Source organism: Miscanthus floridulus, chromosome 1, assembly GCF_019320115.1.
Source record: "Miscanthus floridulus cultivar M001 chromosome 1, ASM1932011v1, whole genome shotgun sequence".
NCBI classification, from domain to species: Eukaryota; Viridiplantae; Streptophyta; class Magnoliopsida; order Poales; family Poaceae; genus Miscanthus; species Miscanthus floridulus.
Window position 1 is genome coordinate 161970040 of NC_089580.1, and position 16143 is coordinate 161986182.

Here is a 16143-nt window from a genome sequence, read left to right on the forward strand (position 1 = left end):
CAACGATATTTTTTGTTCAGTAAACAGTAAATTTGCTTCTGGAAAATAGGAAAAAGATTATTAAATGCTAAAGTTTCCGCTGCGTATTTAAAGTTGTAATTTTCGTTATTAAATTCGAACCAACGGGAGAATTTAATTTTGAAAATGGATATGTTTTAAATAGATTATAATATTGTTGTTATTCTGACCAACGTTGATTAATGGCAATATTATAATGTTTTTGTTATACATTAATTCTATTTCTGCCCAACGGTGATGTAGAATTAGTGTAGAAAATAATTGTATGTTTTAATTTTGACCAACGTTAAACTAAGGCATGCAATTATTGTTGTCATTTCTGTTCTCACCCTATTTGAATTATGTTTTCAGGAGGATACAACTTAATGAGTTGTATCAAAGAGATCCCCACTCTAAAAGGTGATAACTATATTGAGTGGAAGAAAAAGATAGACCTGGCATTTATCCTCGCTGAGGTGGACTGGGTTGTCACCACACCGTGCCCCAATGAACCTATGGCACCGGTGAGGGAGACACATGAGACTGATACTGCATGGCAGAACAGAGAGCGGGATTTTGCTCCCGTAAAGATGTCCTATGACCTTGAGCATAGGAAATGGGTCACTGCCAACAAGAAGTGTCTGGCAGTGATAAAGAACACGATTGAGCCTGCTATTGTGGGCTCAATTCCAGACTGTGACACGGTCACAGAGTACCTGGATAGAATAAAGAGTCAGTTCACTGGCTCTTCAAAGACATATGCAACCCAGCTGATCAAGCAGCTGGTCACAGAAAGGTACTCTGGTGGCGGCAGTGGCATTAGAGAGCACATACTGAGAATGAGCAATCTGGCATCTAAGCTCAAACCAATGAATTTGGCACTCAAGGATGAGTTCCTTATTCATTTGATTTTTGCTTCTTTGCCCAAAGAATTTGACACATTTGTTGTTAATTACAACATACAGCCTGAAAAATGGGATTTAGAAAAGCTCATTGCCATGTGTGTGCAGGAGGAGGAAAGAATAAAAGTTTCACAAGGTGGTTCTATCAACTACCTAAAAGATAAGAAAAAGAACTATAATAACAGCTCTTCCTCCAAATCATCTGAAAAAGGTCCCATGCAACAGTCTCAGAACCAGCAATTCTCAGTGGCTAAAGACCAGTGTCTCCACTGCAAGAAGACAGGGCATTATAAAAAGAATTGTCCTGATTTCTTAAAGATGATTATGAAGAATAAAGGTGAGAATATTATTACGTTCGTAAATGAATCCTTGTATGTAAAGTTTTCAAAATCTACTTGGTGGATTGATTCAGGTGCAACTATTCATGTTGCTAATTCATTACAGGGATTCCGTTCGATGAGAACTTTGCAAAGAAGCGAAAGTTTCATTAAAGTAGCAAATGGAGAACAAGCAGATGTTGAGGCCATTGGTGATCTTCCGTTAGAACTTGCTGATGGCTTCATAATTATTCTTAGAGATGTTCTTTATGTACCTTCTTTGCAAAGAAATTTGATTAGTGTTTCAAAGTTGGACCATGATGGTTATGATTGTTATTTTGGAAATGGCAAATGTCAGATATTGTTTAATAATAAATGTATTGGTCTTGCCTTCCGACAAGACGAGTTTTATTTGTTATCACTTCGTGAAAATGTTAATTCCGTATGTGATGTGAATGAAAATGTATCCTCATCGAACAATAGAAACAGAAAACGAAAGAGAGCTCAAGATGCGTTGTCAAAATTATGGCACTGTCGTTTAGGCCATATTTCGAGGGGGAGAATAGAAAGACTAGTTAAGAATGATATTCTTCCTCCATTAGAGCTCTCAGAGTTAGAACAATGTAGAGATTGCATAAAAGGAAAGTATGTAAAGAAAATTAAGAAAGATGCCAAACGAAGCGCAGGAATTCTACAGATTATTCACACAGACATATGTGGTCCTTTTCCTGTGAAAAGTGTGGATGGTTATGATTCATTCATAACATTCACAGACGATTACTCTCGTTTTGGCTACATTTATCCAATTAAAGAAAGAACAGAAGCATTGGATAAATTTAAAATATTTAAAGCAGAAGTTGAAAATCAGCATGATTTAAAGATTAAGATAGTCAGGTCTGACCATGGAGGAGAGTACTACGGTCGGCATACCCCATATGGACAAGTTCCTGGACCTTTTGCAAGGTTCTTACAGGAGAATGGTATAGTCGCCCAGTATTCAACACCGGGCGAACCTCAGCAGAATGGAGTAGCTGAAAGGCGTAACCGTACCCTGATGGATATGGTGCGTAGTATGATAAGTTACTCCACTTTACCCATGAGTCTGTGGATGGAGGCGTTAAAAACCGCCATTCATATTCTCAATAGAGTACCAAGTAAGTCGGTGCCCAAAACACCGTATGAGTTGTGGACAGGAAGAGTACCCTCACTTAACCACTTGCGTGTGTGGGGGAGCCCTGCTGAGGCTAAAGTTTTTAACCCAAACATTGGGAAGCTAGATCCCAAAACAGTGAGTTGCCATTTCATTGGCTACCCAGAAAAGTCAAAAGGTTTTCATTTCTACTGTCCCAACAGACATACGAAGTTTGTGGAAACGAGACACGCTGTCTTCCTAGAGGATGAAATGATTAGGGGGAGCATGGTAGCTCAAGAAATTGACCTTGAAGAGAAGCGGGTGTATGCACCCACTCCGATCATTCATGAGCCATTTTTCTCACTACCTACTATTGCTGCACCAACAGGACAAGACACTGTGGTGCCAGCACCTGTTGTTATCCCGCCTGTGGCAACAATGAATGAAGATGAGGAACCTGTGCCTCAGGATCCTATAGAACCTATTGCCACACATGAGGGGGAGCAACAACAGCCTCAAACAGAAAATGTGCCAATTGAGGAGGCCCCTAGAAGGTCTCAAAGAGTTAGAAAATCAACTATTCCTGCTGATTATGAAGTGTACAACACTGAAGAATTTCAAATGGAGGATGATCCCACCTCATTTGAAGAAGCCATGAAAAGTGATCATTCATCAAAGTGGCTTGAGGCCATGGAAGATGAGATGAGATCAATGAATGCAAATAAAGTTTGGGATTTAGAAATAATTCCTAAAGGAGCCAAAACAGTAGGCTGTAAATGGGTCTACAAAACAAAACTTGACTCTCAAGGGAATATAGAGAGATATAAAGCCCGACTTGTGGCAAAAGGCTTTACACAAAGAGAAGGAATTGATTACAACGAGACCTTTTCTCCAGTCTCATGTAAGGATTCTTTCAGAATCATAATGGCATTAGTGGCACATTACAATTTGGAATTACATCAGATGGATGTAAAAACGGCATTTCTCAACGGAGACTTAGATGAAAATGTTTACATGGCACAACCGGAAGGTTTTGTCATGGAAGGAAAAGAACGTTTGGGATGCCGCCTAAAAAAATCTATTTATGGATTAAAACAAGCTTCAAGACAGTGGTACTTGAAGTTTGATCAGACAATAAAGAATTTTGGGTTTAAAGATAATGTTGAGGACAATTGTGTCTACGCAAAGTTTAAGAATGGGAAGTTTATCTTCCTTGTCCTGTATGTGGATGATATCTTACTTGCTAGTAGTGATGTCAGTCTACTACTGGAAACAAAGAAGTTTTTGTCCTCAAAGTTTGATATGAAAGATCTTGGTGAAGCTTCGTTCGTTCTAGGGATCGAGATTCACCGAGATAGAAGTAAAGGGGTATTAGGTCTGTCACAAAAGGCATACATAGAAAAAGTCTTAAAGAAATTCAGTATGCACAAATGTAGTCCCTCACCTGCTCCTATAGTCAAGGGCGACAGATATGGGGATTTTCAATGCCCTAGGAACCAATATGAGATCGATCAAATGAATGTGGTTCCATATGCTTCAGCTGTCGGAAGCTTGCAATATGCTCAAGTATGTACGCGCCCTGACTTGGCATTTGTTACCGGGTTACTTGGCAGATTCCAGAGCAATCCTGGAATAGAACACTGGAAATTGGTAAAGAAAGTCTTGCGTTATTTGCAAGGAACGAAAGGCCTCATGATGACGTATAGAAGATCTGATTCACTCCATATAGTGGGATATTTAGATTCTGATTATGCGGGAGATAATAGAAAATCCACGTCTGGATATGTGTTTACTCTCGCAGGGGGAGCTATTTCATGGAAAAGCTCAAAACAAACCGTCACTACATCGTCCACAATGTATGCCGAGTTTGTAGCGTGTTATGAGGCAACGGGGCAGGTGAACTGGCTAAAGAAGTTTATACCCGGTTTGAAGGTGGTTGACGACATCAATAGACCACTGAAATTATACTGTGATAATAATCCAGCAGTACAGTATGCTCACAACAATAGGTCAAGTGGTGCTGCCAAACACATTGACATAAAGTATTATGTTGTGAAGGATAAAGTCCGGGATCAGATGATAAGTCTTGAGCATATAAGTACCGAAAAGATGCTCGCGGATCCGTTTACAAAAGGCTTACCACCCAACGTGTTTAGAGAACATGTAGCCGGCATGGGTTTAAGGGAAAGCCTATGATTCCTGGACTATAAAGGGCCCAAAAGTTAAAGTAACTGTTTCAGATCAGAGACGTGCATTGTAGCTGTTAAATCTATCGGCGATTGACCGAGACGATGAAACATGCTCTATGCATCATCTGTGAAGAAATGAGTAAGGTTTAAAGGATTGAAGTTTAAAGTTTAAAGATAAAAGTAATAGTGAGATGAAGGGGGAGAATGTTAGATTGATCTCCTGACCAATAGGCCCAACGGCCTATTGGGCCTTGGTCTCGCGCCCTGATCGGGGCGCCCAACCCTACATGGTTGGTGGGCCCCCGTCGCACTGCGCTATATAGAGAGGTGGGGGCCGGCGGCTCAAAGTACGAGGTTCGCCGTGAGCCGCAAACCCACCGACAAAACCCTAGACCGATCTAAGAGGGCGCGCAACCAGCGACGGGAAGCTCCGCTGATCCTCGCCGTCGTCACTGCTACGCCCGACCGCACTGCATCGACGTCCGTGCAACCTCTACTCCACCCGTCGCTGCCCGTGTGCTGCCTCCATCACCGAACCCGCGATGGCCAGCACAACCGCGACATCATCTGGAGGCTCAGGTTCATCACCAGCCCCTCTCTCCCCTATCTCCCTCTCGGTGTAGTGTTCTAGGTCTAAATGTGCATGTGTTTCATGGATCTATGAGTTCATCTGCCTAGATCTACTCTAGTCGATTCACAGAATGTCCACAGCAATCACCACAGACTCTGAGATTTTTCATGACACGAATAGGCAATTCTTCTGGGATTTTCAATAGTCCATATGCCACAGCCTGCCTCTCACTGTGATACCGTAGGCTATGAGTTTTTTGCTCATCATCTATATCATGAAGCACAAAACTTCCATCAGCTGAGTATCCAGATTCCATCAACAACCCATCAACAGCCTGCCTCTCACTGTGATACCGTAGGCTATGAGTTTTTTGCTGGTAATTGCCGATAATGGTCAGGTCATCGCCGGCGTTGATAGCAAGGCAGGTGACGCTGCCGCCTGCGTCCTCGAATTCAAACATGTAGTTCTCCCTCGGCAGGTCCAGCGTTGCGCCCTCAAAGTGCAATACCAGCTTTGGCACGTCGGGTTTAGCTCGCCGCGGCACCGAGAAGCAGAGCTGCGAGAGCGACGACGACGTCTCGTTGTCCACGGGCAGCCTCACCTGAGCCGTGAACGCGTCGTGCACGAGCTTGTACGCGTCCTGGGGAAGCGTTGTCATGCCGGTGCCAGAGTCGATGATCGTGCCGCCCGTCCCGTCCTGCTTCAACGCGAACGTCGACTCAGGAATCGGCAGCCTCGTCGAGCCGACGGTTATGCCCTTTAGTGACAGGTAGTATGCTTTCAGAGACGAGAAGTTCTGGACCAGAGGAGTGGACTGGACTTCGCCACTGGCGTCGCTGTAAAGGTTGGCCGGAAGGCCGAGCAGGACAGAGCTGGGCTCCGACCCCGTTATGGCGGTGAAACAGTGGGAGAAGTTGTCCACTTTGAGCTGCGACGGCAGGGACAACGCTCCGCGCCTGAAGCTGGCGATGCCGGTCTCATTGGACGTGAAAATCCCGTTGTTGAAGAGACCGCAGCCGAAGGCCAGGTCCAGAACGGTGGCCTGCCCGGTGCCATCGGCGGCCGCGAACGTGAAGGTGTCGGCGTCGAGGTGGCCGGTGGTTATGGAGCCGTCGGCGTATGCGTAGACGTAGACACAGGTTTGGTTTCCCCAGTTCTGCTTGCCGCAAGACGACCAGGTGAGGTTGTCGCACATTGGCGAGCTGCAGGGGAGCACGTGGAACGTGGAGGAGTTGGACGGGTCCAACGGTCCGAGCGCCCGGCTGAAGCAGACGGGGAACGGTCGGCACTGCGTCCAGACGAGGTCGCTCCCGGTGTCGAGGATGAGCTGCACGGGCTGCGGCGGCGTGCCGATGGCAAGGTGCACCAGGTACTCCGTGTCGGGGACGCCGTTGGTGTAAGGTCCCGGGTCTACGCGGGTACTTGTCGCGCGCTCCGAGGCCGAGAGCAGCCGGGCGGCGCGGGCCTCGCTGCGCGCGGCCATGCGGTGCAGCAGCTCGCGGCGGGTGAGGCTGCGGCCGCCGTCCGCGTGGTGGGCGTGCAGCTTCAGTGCTGCCGCATCGCAGCAAGAAAAGGTCAAAGCAAGCAACGGCAGCCAAAGAACCATCTTTTTGAACGAGAACAGTAGGAGAGCTATCTTCTGAAGCTGCTTCATTTGCACTTGGGTCAGTTCCATCGAGCATCAGTGTTATCTGCATGTTTTTGGAACAGAGATGGAGGCTTGTATATAAAAGATTTTGTACTTGCCCTAATTGAGCTGTGTTTCGCAACTTGTGTAAGAAAAATGAAAGAAATTGATATCGTACAGATATAATATCAATCATTTTCCTTATTATAATTTCCAACCCACAGGTACGGTCTTTCACGCGTACAACTCTAGCTACCGTGTTGCTTACGTGCTCTTTCTGCCGTCTATGGTCATTCCTCCTGTATGCTTTGTCAAAAGATGTACGTCGTGAAAAGGATAGGATAATAATAGAAACACAGAAAGCGGACCATTCTTTCTACCACTCGACAGAGGAAAGAGGCAGAATGGAAAGGAACAGGTCTAGACTCGGAGTTGGTGGAACCTTAATGCAGTGGAACATGGAAATTACCGATTGACAATGTGGGGTTTTAGCTCATTGGCTCGCACAGGTTTGTCACATTGCAGTTGCATCCATTCTTGGAACTACGGCACTTCAATCTTACACTTATAATCAATCTTGATCAAATATCCTTATGCTGGTTACAGTTAACAGTTGAAATTTACTTCAGTTCAGGTCAATTTTTAAATAACAGTAGGATTTTTTTTTCCATTTCAAGTCGACCTTCAAATAGTAACAGTGATAAATTAACTCCAACTATGTTGTACCTTTAGATTCATGAACAAGGACTACGGATGTTGCAGATGTTACAAAGCTATACCTCATTCTTCAAATTTGTACCTGCAGTTCATGAATCAGCATCATTACTTCAGTTTTGACAACAAAATCTGGTGCAAATTATTCTGAAACAAAGACCTTGCCAAAGTAACTAGTTTCACCCGAAAACATATATTACACTCTTTTTTCTGAAACTTTACATGCTTACATACAATACAAGGAATAATTATAGGGCTGGTAAATCTGTCGTTAAATATTCGGCCTGTTCGCTGGTTGGTTTCTGGGACTGATAAGCCCGGCTGGTGCTGGTTTGTTGTGAGAGAAAAACACTATTGGCTGATTGATAAACCCTGGCTGAAACCAACAAGCGAACAGGTTGATTGATGTCCACAGATACAAATGAACAGACTAACATTTTAAAGAAAAAAGGTAGTTGCTTTACCTTGGTCCACTGCTGGCAGTAGAATTATGTTACAAGAAATGTAAGTGAATTTCCATACTTGATCTCCACAGGTAATTGTCCTAATCTGACCAGTGACAACCTGCACAGAAAAGCACAATGTGCAGTCGTTGAGATCCCACGGCACACTAGTGTACCCCATCTCTGTCGTTTTGTGAATTGTGACTAGTTTGCCAAACTTGGTGAGGTGCTTTAAGATGAAATGCTGAATGCTACTAGTCAATGTTTCACATCTATGATTCCGAGCATCATACCAGGTACTAGTATCTGCAGAGTCGAAGTTTAATGTGAAATTAAAAATATGAATCTAAATGAGCGCACAAATTTTCCAAATGAAATATGACTTAAGTAGATAACATATAACAGTAATTTTCACCTCATAGCTTTCTTCGCCAGACTGTATCAACTCAAAAGATAAATTGTTCATGTTGAAATCAGAGGCTCTGCATTACAACAGAATTCGCAGTTGACCATGTGCTGATCCTGGATGTACCTCATCTTCAGTGGAAATATAATCCTGAATGTGTTTCCTATAATAGATTAAGATATTACTAAACAAGGCATTGAGGCCTTTTTTCTGTATGAAATTAATAGGAAGCATGTATCGTAGCCAGTTTAATTAATGATTTGGAAACTAAGGGTGACTGTCTTGCGGTAACCAGACTTACCAAATGAAAGGCTCATCAAAGAGATGATGTGAAGCAAGGAATTTACTACAGCATTCGCCTCACCAATAGTCCCTGCATGAGCAAAACCCATCTTTGAAACGATGGAACCGATTTGCATCTCTCAGTATGATTTCCCGAGATGTTATCTTAGCGATCAACTTTATTGCAGAGTGGCAATCACTACAGACTCTGAGATTTTTCATGACACGAATAGGCAATTCTTCTGGGATTTTCAATAGTCCATATGCCACAGCCTGCCTCTCACTGTGATACCGTAGGCTATGAGTTTTTTGCTCATCGTCTATATCATGAAGCACAAAACTTCCATCAGCTGAGTATCCAGATTCCATCAACAACCCATCTAACTTCTCCAGCATTTTAAGGAATAATAGCATGCTCTGGATGTGCTAATACATCACCCGATGTGAAGAGATGCACCCTCTTGTCGTATTCTATCCAACTACAGCCTGGTGATTTGTTCAAATGCCTTGAGCTAATGAATTTCCGCATCTTAGAAGCATCTTCCCATCTTCCAGAGGATGTATAAATGTGAGACAGCAAGACATATGGTCCAGCATTTCCAGGCTCTAGTTCTAAAAGCTTCTTAGCAGAAATCTCAGCAATCTCACTATCTCAGCATTCTTGTGCATCCTACAGGCTCCCATCAAAGCTCCCCAGATGACAGCATCTGGTTCAACTGGCATGGTCTTTATCAAATCCAGTGCTTCCTCCACAAGTCCAGCTCGACCAAGCAAATCAACCATACAAGCATAATGCTCCAATCCAGGTTTGATGCCAGAATTTGTATCCATAGAATTAAAAATATCCCTGCCTTCTTTAACTTTTCCTGTGTAGCTACATGCTGTAAGGGCCCCTATATATGTAATTCCATCAGGTACCATCCCAGCCAACCTCATGTCATCAAATATGCGGAGTGCTTCCTCTCCCAACCCATGTTGGGCATAACCAGTGACCATGGAGTTCCACATCACAACATCTTTGGGCTCAAACATGTCAAAGACCCTTTTGGCCTTATCCAAATTCCCACATTTGATATACATTGTGATTAATGCTGACACGGCAAAGATGTCCATATCAAAGGAGCACCTTGTTAGTCACCAAACGGCGGTGAACGCCGACGGCGAGGACAAGAAGCCGGAGGTGAACACAGGAAGACAAGAACTCAACGCACACAAAACTGTAACACGGTGAATTTTGGTGCTGCCTAAAAGCGCAGCGTTTTCTGTGCTTCTATTCTCCTTTTTATTTGGAAACTTAAACAACTACGAGCCACATACATGATCAACACGTCGCGGGAGTTTTGGCACGTCCATCCCCATGCCTCCGCAAAGTCATCCATGCCGTGAACTCAGGTACGTGGGCAGCTAGTCTGCGCCACAACCTCCTACACGCGCGGCTGCCACAGATCGGGGCTCACGCGCATGCAACTGCTAGAAACAGAAAGATGTCATGCAATCCTAACTAACCTGGCACACACAAGATTACTAACAAAATCTCCTCCTAATTCTTGTGTATGCCCTTGTACATCAACTACTCCTGATCCTAGAGTGCAAGTTGCAGAATTGCTCACGTCCCAGGGCTTTGGTCAGTATGTCCGCCAGCTGCTCCGTGGTCGCAATGGACTGAAGTTGAACCCTCTTCTCCTCAACACACTCACGTAGTGTAATGGAATCTGACATCAACTATGCTTACTGCTGGTCGTGGAAGACAGAATTCCTGCTGAGCGCGATGGCGGACTCATTGTCGATCTTCAGTGAGATGGCGCTGGTCTTCTCTCCTTTGAGCTCAGCAAAAAGACTGCGCCAACCATACACCTTGGCAGGCTGCTGTAGCTGCGGCAATATACTCCGCTTCACAGGATGACCTGCGTCCTGACTGCTGAAGCAGCGGCGGCATGGCAAGAGATAGCCAGCCCTGCAAGCAGCGCGAGCAGGACGGCTAGCTGCTTCTGTTTATGCATGTTTACGAAGGAAATGCAGCCTTTCCTAGGGATTCTAGCAAAGTCGCCTTAAGTTAACTAGTTAAGCATGTAATGCTGTGTTAATCTCCGTGTGACAGGCCCTATATATACAATCTCTGTGTGAAATGGAAGCAAGGAACAATTCCGCATGTAGGTAATAAGTTGCGCGCGTCCACACTCTCTATATGTCATGCTGTGCGGAACCCACTCGACGCACAATTATCTGAAAAACTCGCCAAATCGATTACGCGGTGTCGCACACGCCAGCCTCTGTGCGACGGTGTCGCATAGAATTTTTTCCCGAGAGACATTACGAGGGCTGGAGCCATCGAGGTCCGACGACGACTTGACCAGGAATTAGTGGCTGACTTCAGTAATATAAAAGCATTTCACTTGTAGAGCATTATTGCTGCAAGAAATATATTATAGTTAAACTTAAACATCATCGTCTTGCAATAAGGCCTTTTCTCTTTCTGATGGCGTAGATCAGACTTGTTTTTCTATATGGATTCAACTCCCGGAGGCAAACTTCTAATGGCTTGTCTTTTTATGTTGGGCATAAATGAATTTTGGTTTCCCCCCACATGCGCTGGTCGCAAAATTCAAACCTGAACTGTGTCAACGCTAAATGTGATGAAATGCTAAGATTGAAGACCGGTCAGCTTTTATTTCATTAGTAGGTAGAGGGATAAGCTTTGCAAATCTATACCTATCGTTTTTATAAAATTTTACAAATTTTATTTCATAAGACTTCACATATATTGTTAGTTCCTAAATTGTTCGAGAAAAAAAATCATCAAAACCCTCTAGGGGCCCATGTGCACTTTTGGTCCTGAAGAACTCCACAAGCTTTGTGCTCGCCGATGATGTATAGCCGTCTAGGAGGCGTAACACATAACTCGATGCAGTCATAGAGTGCTCAAGACTTAGGATTCATCACTAGTGGTCTCACAAGCTTACACAGCTCAAATCCCTCACCCCCAATGCAATCCAAAGGCTATCACTCGACTCACACAAATCCCACAAAGAGAGATGAGGAGAGCTCTCAAGGCTATCTGAATGTTAAAGGACGTACATGGCACCAGCAATCTTCCAAAGTAGAAAAGAAACAGTATACCCATCTCCCACAAACTATCCATTAGGGAGCAATTCAGTAAAAACCAACCTAGATGGTTTTAAAAACCGTCCTTGCTGAAATCTTTGAACTACTCGTTACTGTGGCAAAACTAGCCTAGCGGTTTTTTTTCTAGCAAATGCCAACTCACTTGTGTGTTATAATTAATCACTTGGATTTCTCTCATAAGGTTTTCTTGAGCACTTTCAGACCTTGTCTGGTCACCAATTTTGCATTCCCCTCTTGATAGTGCGGAGTGTATATGTATGCTCAAGAACAAAGATATACATTTGAACCACACTTGAGCTTCTATGTATTCAATCAATGCCATCAGTTAGAGCTGTCGCGCCAGTGGTGGGAGGGCCTATGGTCATCAAATGTTGATAGAACTGTCTTCGTCCCAAAAAGAATACAACTATAGGTTACGTGCCATATAAAGTGGTTCATATTTGACCAAGTTTTTAGTAAATGGTATTCACATTAATGATCCCAAATTAATTTATTATGAAAATATATTTCGTAATTAATCTAATGGTATTTATATGACATCATAAATATTGATTTTTTAATTTATCTATAATTGATCAAACTTAAGGTACTAAAACGTGACACTGTGTTGGAATTATATTTTTTCTGGGACGGAGGGTACATCCTAGCTAATAATATATTCTTCATTTGTACCTAATATTAAAAGCAAGAGCGTTTGTTCCATCTGTCATCCCTCACTACCGGAAACACCTAATTTGCCGAGTGTCCCCACGTTTGCCGTGGGCACGATTTCGGGCACTCGGCAAACATGGTGTTTGCCGAGTGTCCCAAATAGGAAACTCGGCAAAAATAACACTCACGGCATAACAGTTTATACCGAGTGCCTACACTCGGCACAGAATAGGCACACGGCAACATCATGTCCAGTAACACCGTCGATCTCCGTTATCCTATATGCCGAGTGCCAAAATACAACACTCGGCAAACACACATCGATACCGAGTATCACCTTTTGACACTCGGCAAACGGTATTATATGCCGAGTGTCCGACTCTTACACTCGGCAAACATTTTTTTTTTATTTTGCCCCCCCCAAACTTTTTGTACTGTTGTCTTACAATACCTGTTGCTCTCTGTTCAAGTAATGTACATTTCTGAGTTATTTTACTATATTTCATCAATTTATTTTAGTCAAATGAATTTTCGGTAATTTTTTGGATTTGAACTGCAAGTGCTTCGAATATCCGAAAAAAGTGAATAAAAAAATGATATTCTTTTCACTGAGTTTGTTTTGATACCGTATCCAAGGCCAGACCATAAATCTCGAACATTGTGTTCGCGAAACATGAGCAGAAACACGTGGCGGAAACGTCTGAACGCTATTCCTTCCTCCTCGTCGTCCTGATGACACTCCTGTGAGTACATCTATCCTCAGTGCCGATTAGTCTTTAGCAATGGGAATGATGGGGTGATTTGCATCAAAGGTTACTCAGCTTGTTAATTTGCAGTTTGCAGAGCTGCTAGTTCACTTCTGCCCCTTTTGCTTACCTTGGTTTGGGTGTTGTTCCGTGTTCGCTGCAGCAGCTCTTGCTGCTTTACCTCTTAACATGTACAACTGTAGATAAAACTTGAAAAGTCACACTAATTAAGGATTGGAGTTGAAACGCTCGTTGATCCAGCCTCCACATGTACAACTGTAGAACAATTACTGGCTGGCTGGCTGGCTGCCGCCTGAGACTGACTGACAGCAACGTGTGCCGACCCATATACTGGTATGCGACATCGAACCAGCCTGCTGCATATGCTGCCTTCTAGAAGCTAGCTAAGCCTGCATCAGGATGTGAAATTAGCCCTGTAGTGTGTACCTGGTCAAAGGGGTACATACCAGTACTTGTACACGTACGAGTGGTGTCGGAGTATACAGGATTGAGACCGGCCGAGTACGTACTTGTCTAGAAGAAGAAGAATTTTGGGCATAGTACGTCTGGCAGTGCAGCCAGCCACCGATCGATGCTGCGCTGTGACACTGACACCGTGAGTGATGCCAATCGAGTGCGTGTGACTGACAGACAGGTGTAGTAGAGTCTCCGAGCGCGGGAAGAAACTGTCATCGAGAGAGAGAGAGGTCAGTGTACGCACGTGTGGCATAGGAGTGTGTCTACTGGTACACTGTTTTGGCTGCGCTCTGTTGGACCGGATATGCTTTCCTGGCCTCGGGAACCACACAGCTGAAACAATCAGAACCTCCTTGCCATGGAATAGGTTTTCAAGGCATTGTTTTATCACCTGCTGTATTCCCATATTCTGTTGACCTCCTTGGCTTGGTAGTTGAGAAATTATAGAACTTCCTATTTTGTTCAAATTGAAATCATGGGACACATAAACCCAAATACGATGATCATACATTTTGAACTGGGCATCATTGTAAACTAGTTGTGCCAAAGTACTCTTACCCATGCCTGCAAGGCCATAGATAGGAACAATCACTATCTCATCATTGTTGGTATTTGCAGATAACAGCTTTATGATTTCCTGCTTTTCTCCATCCCTTCCTATTAGTGGTTCTTCAGGCAAATCTGACGTTGTTTCACGTTCATCATAAGGCAGCTCTGTAGTAGTGCTACTGCCCTTTATAAAGTTAAAGCTACCAATTTCGTTTCTGAGTTTTGTCAGTTTTTCTCTCAAACTCTTCATCCTATTAGCCACGGCAATATTCTTGTATGCCACCGGGAGACATGAGAGAACTCCTGCCATCTGCAAGAATTTTATTTCTTTCTCAGTTGGAACCTGGACTGAGCAAAGAGGCCTAACAAACTATATCGAACTAGAAACTAAAATAGGAACATGCTAGATGCTTCAAATCTCCTATAAAGAAGAATCAGCCATAATATCCCTACATACTATCATATACACAATAAGAATTACTGTTTTGGCATGACAGACGTCTCTAAGGAGACTAAAAGTTTCTTCTGACAGATCAATGGAAGTTTAACCAATCGATTAGCTTCTCCAGAGAATTAATCTTATCTATTCTTTGTGCAGGGTCAATCGGCGGCATCAAACGATGTACCTCAAGACCCACCGCAGCAGTCGCCGTGGTCTCATTGGTGATTTGCTTCTTTTCATGTGTTGAACTTATTCCTTGTGTTGCACTTATGCTTGTAATGCACTTGTGGTGGATACTTTAAACTCGAACCTTATGTTGGTATTGTGGTATGACATTTGTGTACCATTGTGGATTATTGTGACATATGTGATGTGGTGTGTGGAGATGATATATATATATGTGATATATGTGCTGTGAAACATATCTGTGCTGTGATATATATATATATATATATATATGTGCTGTGAAATGTAATGCAAAAAAAAAATTCAGATTTCTGAGGCTTTGCCGAGTGTTATGACCAAGACACTCGGCAAAGAAACACAATTTGCCGAGTGTTATTACCAAGAAACTCGGCGAAAAGCTATTTTTAAAAAAAACCAAATACTGTTTGAAAAATATTTACCGAGTGTCTTACAGTGCCACACTCGGCATATGTTTATTAGTTGCCGAGAGCAACACTCGGCGAAAAGGATTTTTAAAAAACCCAAATATTGTTTGAAAAATATTTGCCGAGTATCTTACAGTGCGACACTCGGCATATGTTTATCATTTGCCGAGCGCAGCACTCGGCGAAAAGGAATTCTAAAAACCAAAAAATATTTTTATAAAACTATTTGCCGAGTGCCTTGCCGTTTGACACTCGGCGAAGTAACTGTTAACAGCGGGTCCGGCGTTACGACCGTTTACTTTCGCCGAGAGCTAAACTGCACACGGCAAAATGTTTGCCGAGTGCCCGATAAATGGCACTCGACAAAGTTGGCTTTGCCGGTACTATTTATGACGAGTGCTATTCGCCGAGTGTGGCACTCGGCGAACAATTTGCCGAGTGTTTTACGTAGTTTGCCGAGTGTTTCGGGCACTCGGCAAACGCACGGAGTCCGGTAGTGCCTTCCGCCCAATGAAAAGTGGTCTTAATTGCTCCTATGTCTCTCCCATGGCTAGCCAGAACTTCACTAAAACTGTTGGATTTTATGATTAACTAATTGCCTAGATTAATTCAAAACGCCCATAACGACTATAAGCCTAGATTCTCTTTCGCCTATTGTGTTCTTCTTTTCTTCAAGTCCTTCGATGGGAAGGGCCTGTTCCCTCGAACTTATCAGCCGGCTTATCAGCCAGAATCTACAGTATTTTTCTATCACAACAAATCAGCTTCAGCCGGCTTTAATACCAGCCGAACAGGCCTATGAGGACATTAAGGTCGGTTGTGTTTGTTACCGATTGAGAGCCATCCGTTCAGGATAAAATAGGTAGAGTGAGTTTGCTGACGTCATGGTGAATTCGCGACCTAGGCCTAGCTTTTCAGACCTAAGGTCCATGTGAAACGCACTTGTGTTACTAGTCAGGCCGAA

The 16143-nt window shown here is 43.6% G+C and overlaps 1 protein-coding gene and 1 pseudogene across 1 annotated transcript; both read right to left on the minus strand.

The window, feature by feature from the left end:
• Window positions 1-5217: 5217 nt before the first annotated feature.
• LOC136466424 (aspartic proteinase nepenthesin-1-like) lies at window positions 5218-8078 on the minus strand. The gene is made up of 3 exons (XM_066464833.1): window positions 7914-8078; window positions 7462-7534; window positions 5218-6799 (listed from the first exon to the last, which is right to left on the minus strand). The coding sequence occupies exon 3, from the start codon at window positions 6781-6783 to the stop codon at window positions 5218-5220; it is 1566 nt and encodes a 521-aa protein (XP_066320930.1). The 5' UTR covers window positions 6784-6799; window positions 7462-7534; window positions 7914-8078.
• Window positions 8079-8378: 300 nt separating this feature from the next.
• Window positions 8379-10580, minus strand: LOC136466431 (pentatricopeptide repeat-containing protein At1g09410, mitochondrial-like; annotated as a pseudogene).
• Between the last annotated feature and the right edge of the window lie 5563 nt (window positions 10581-16143).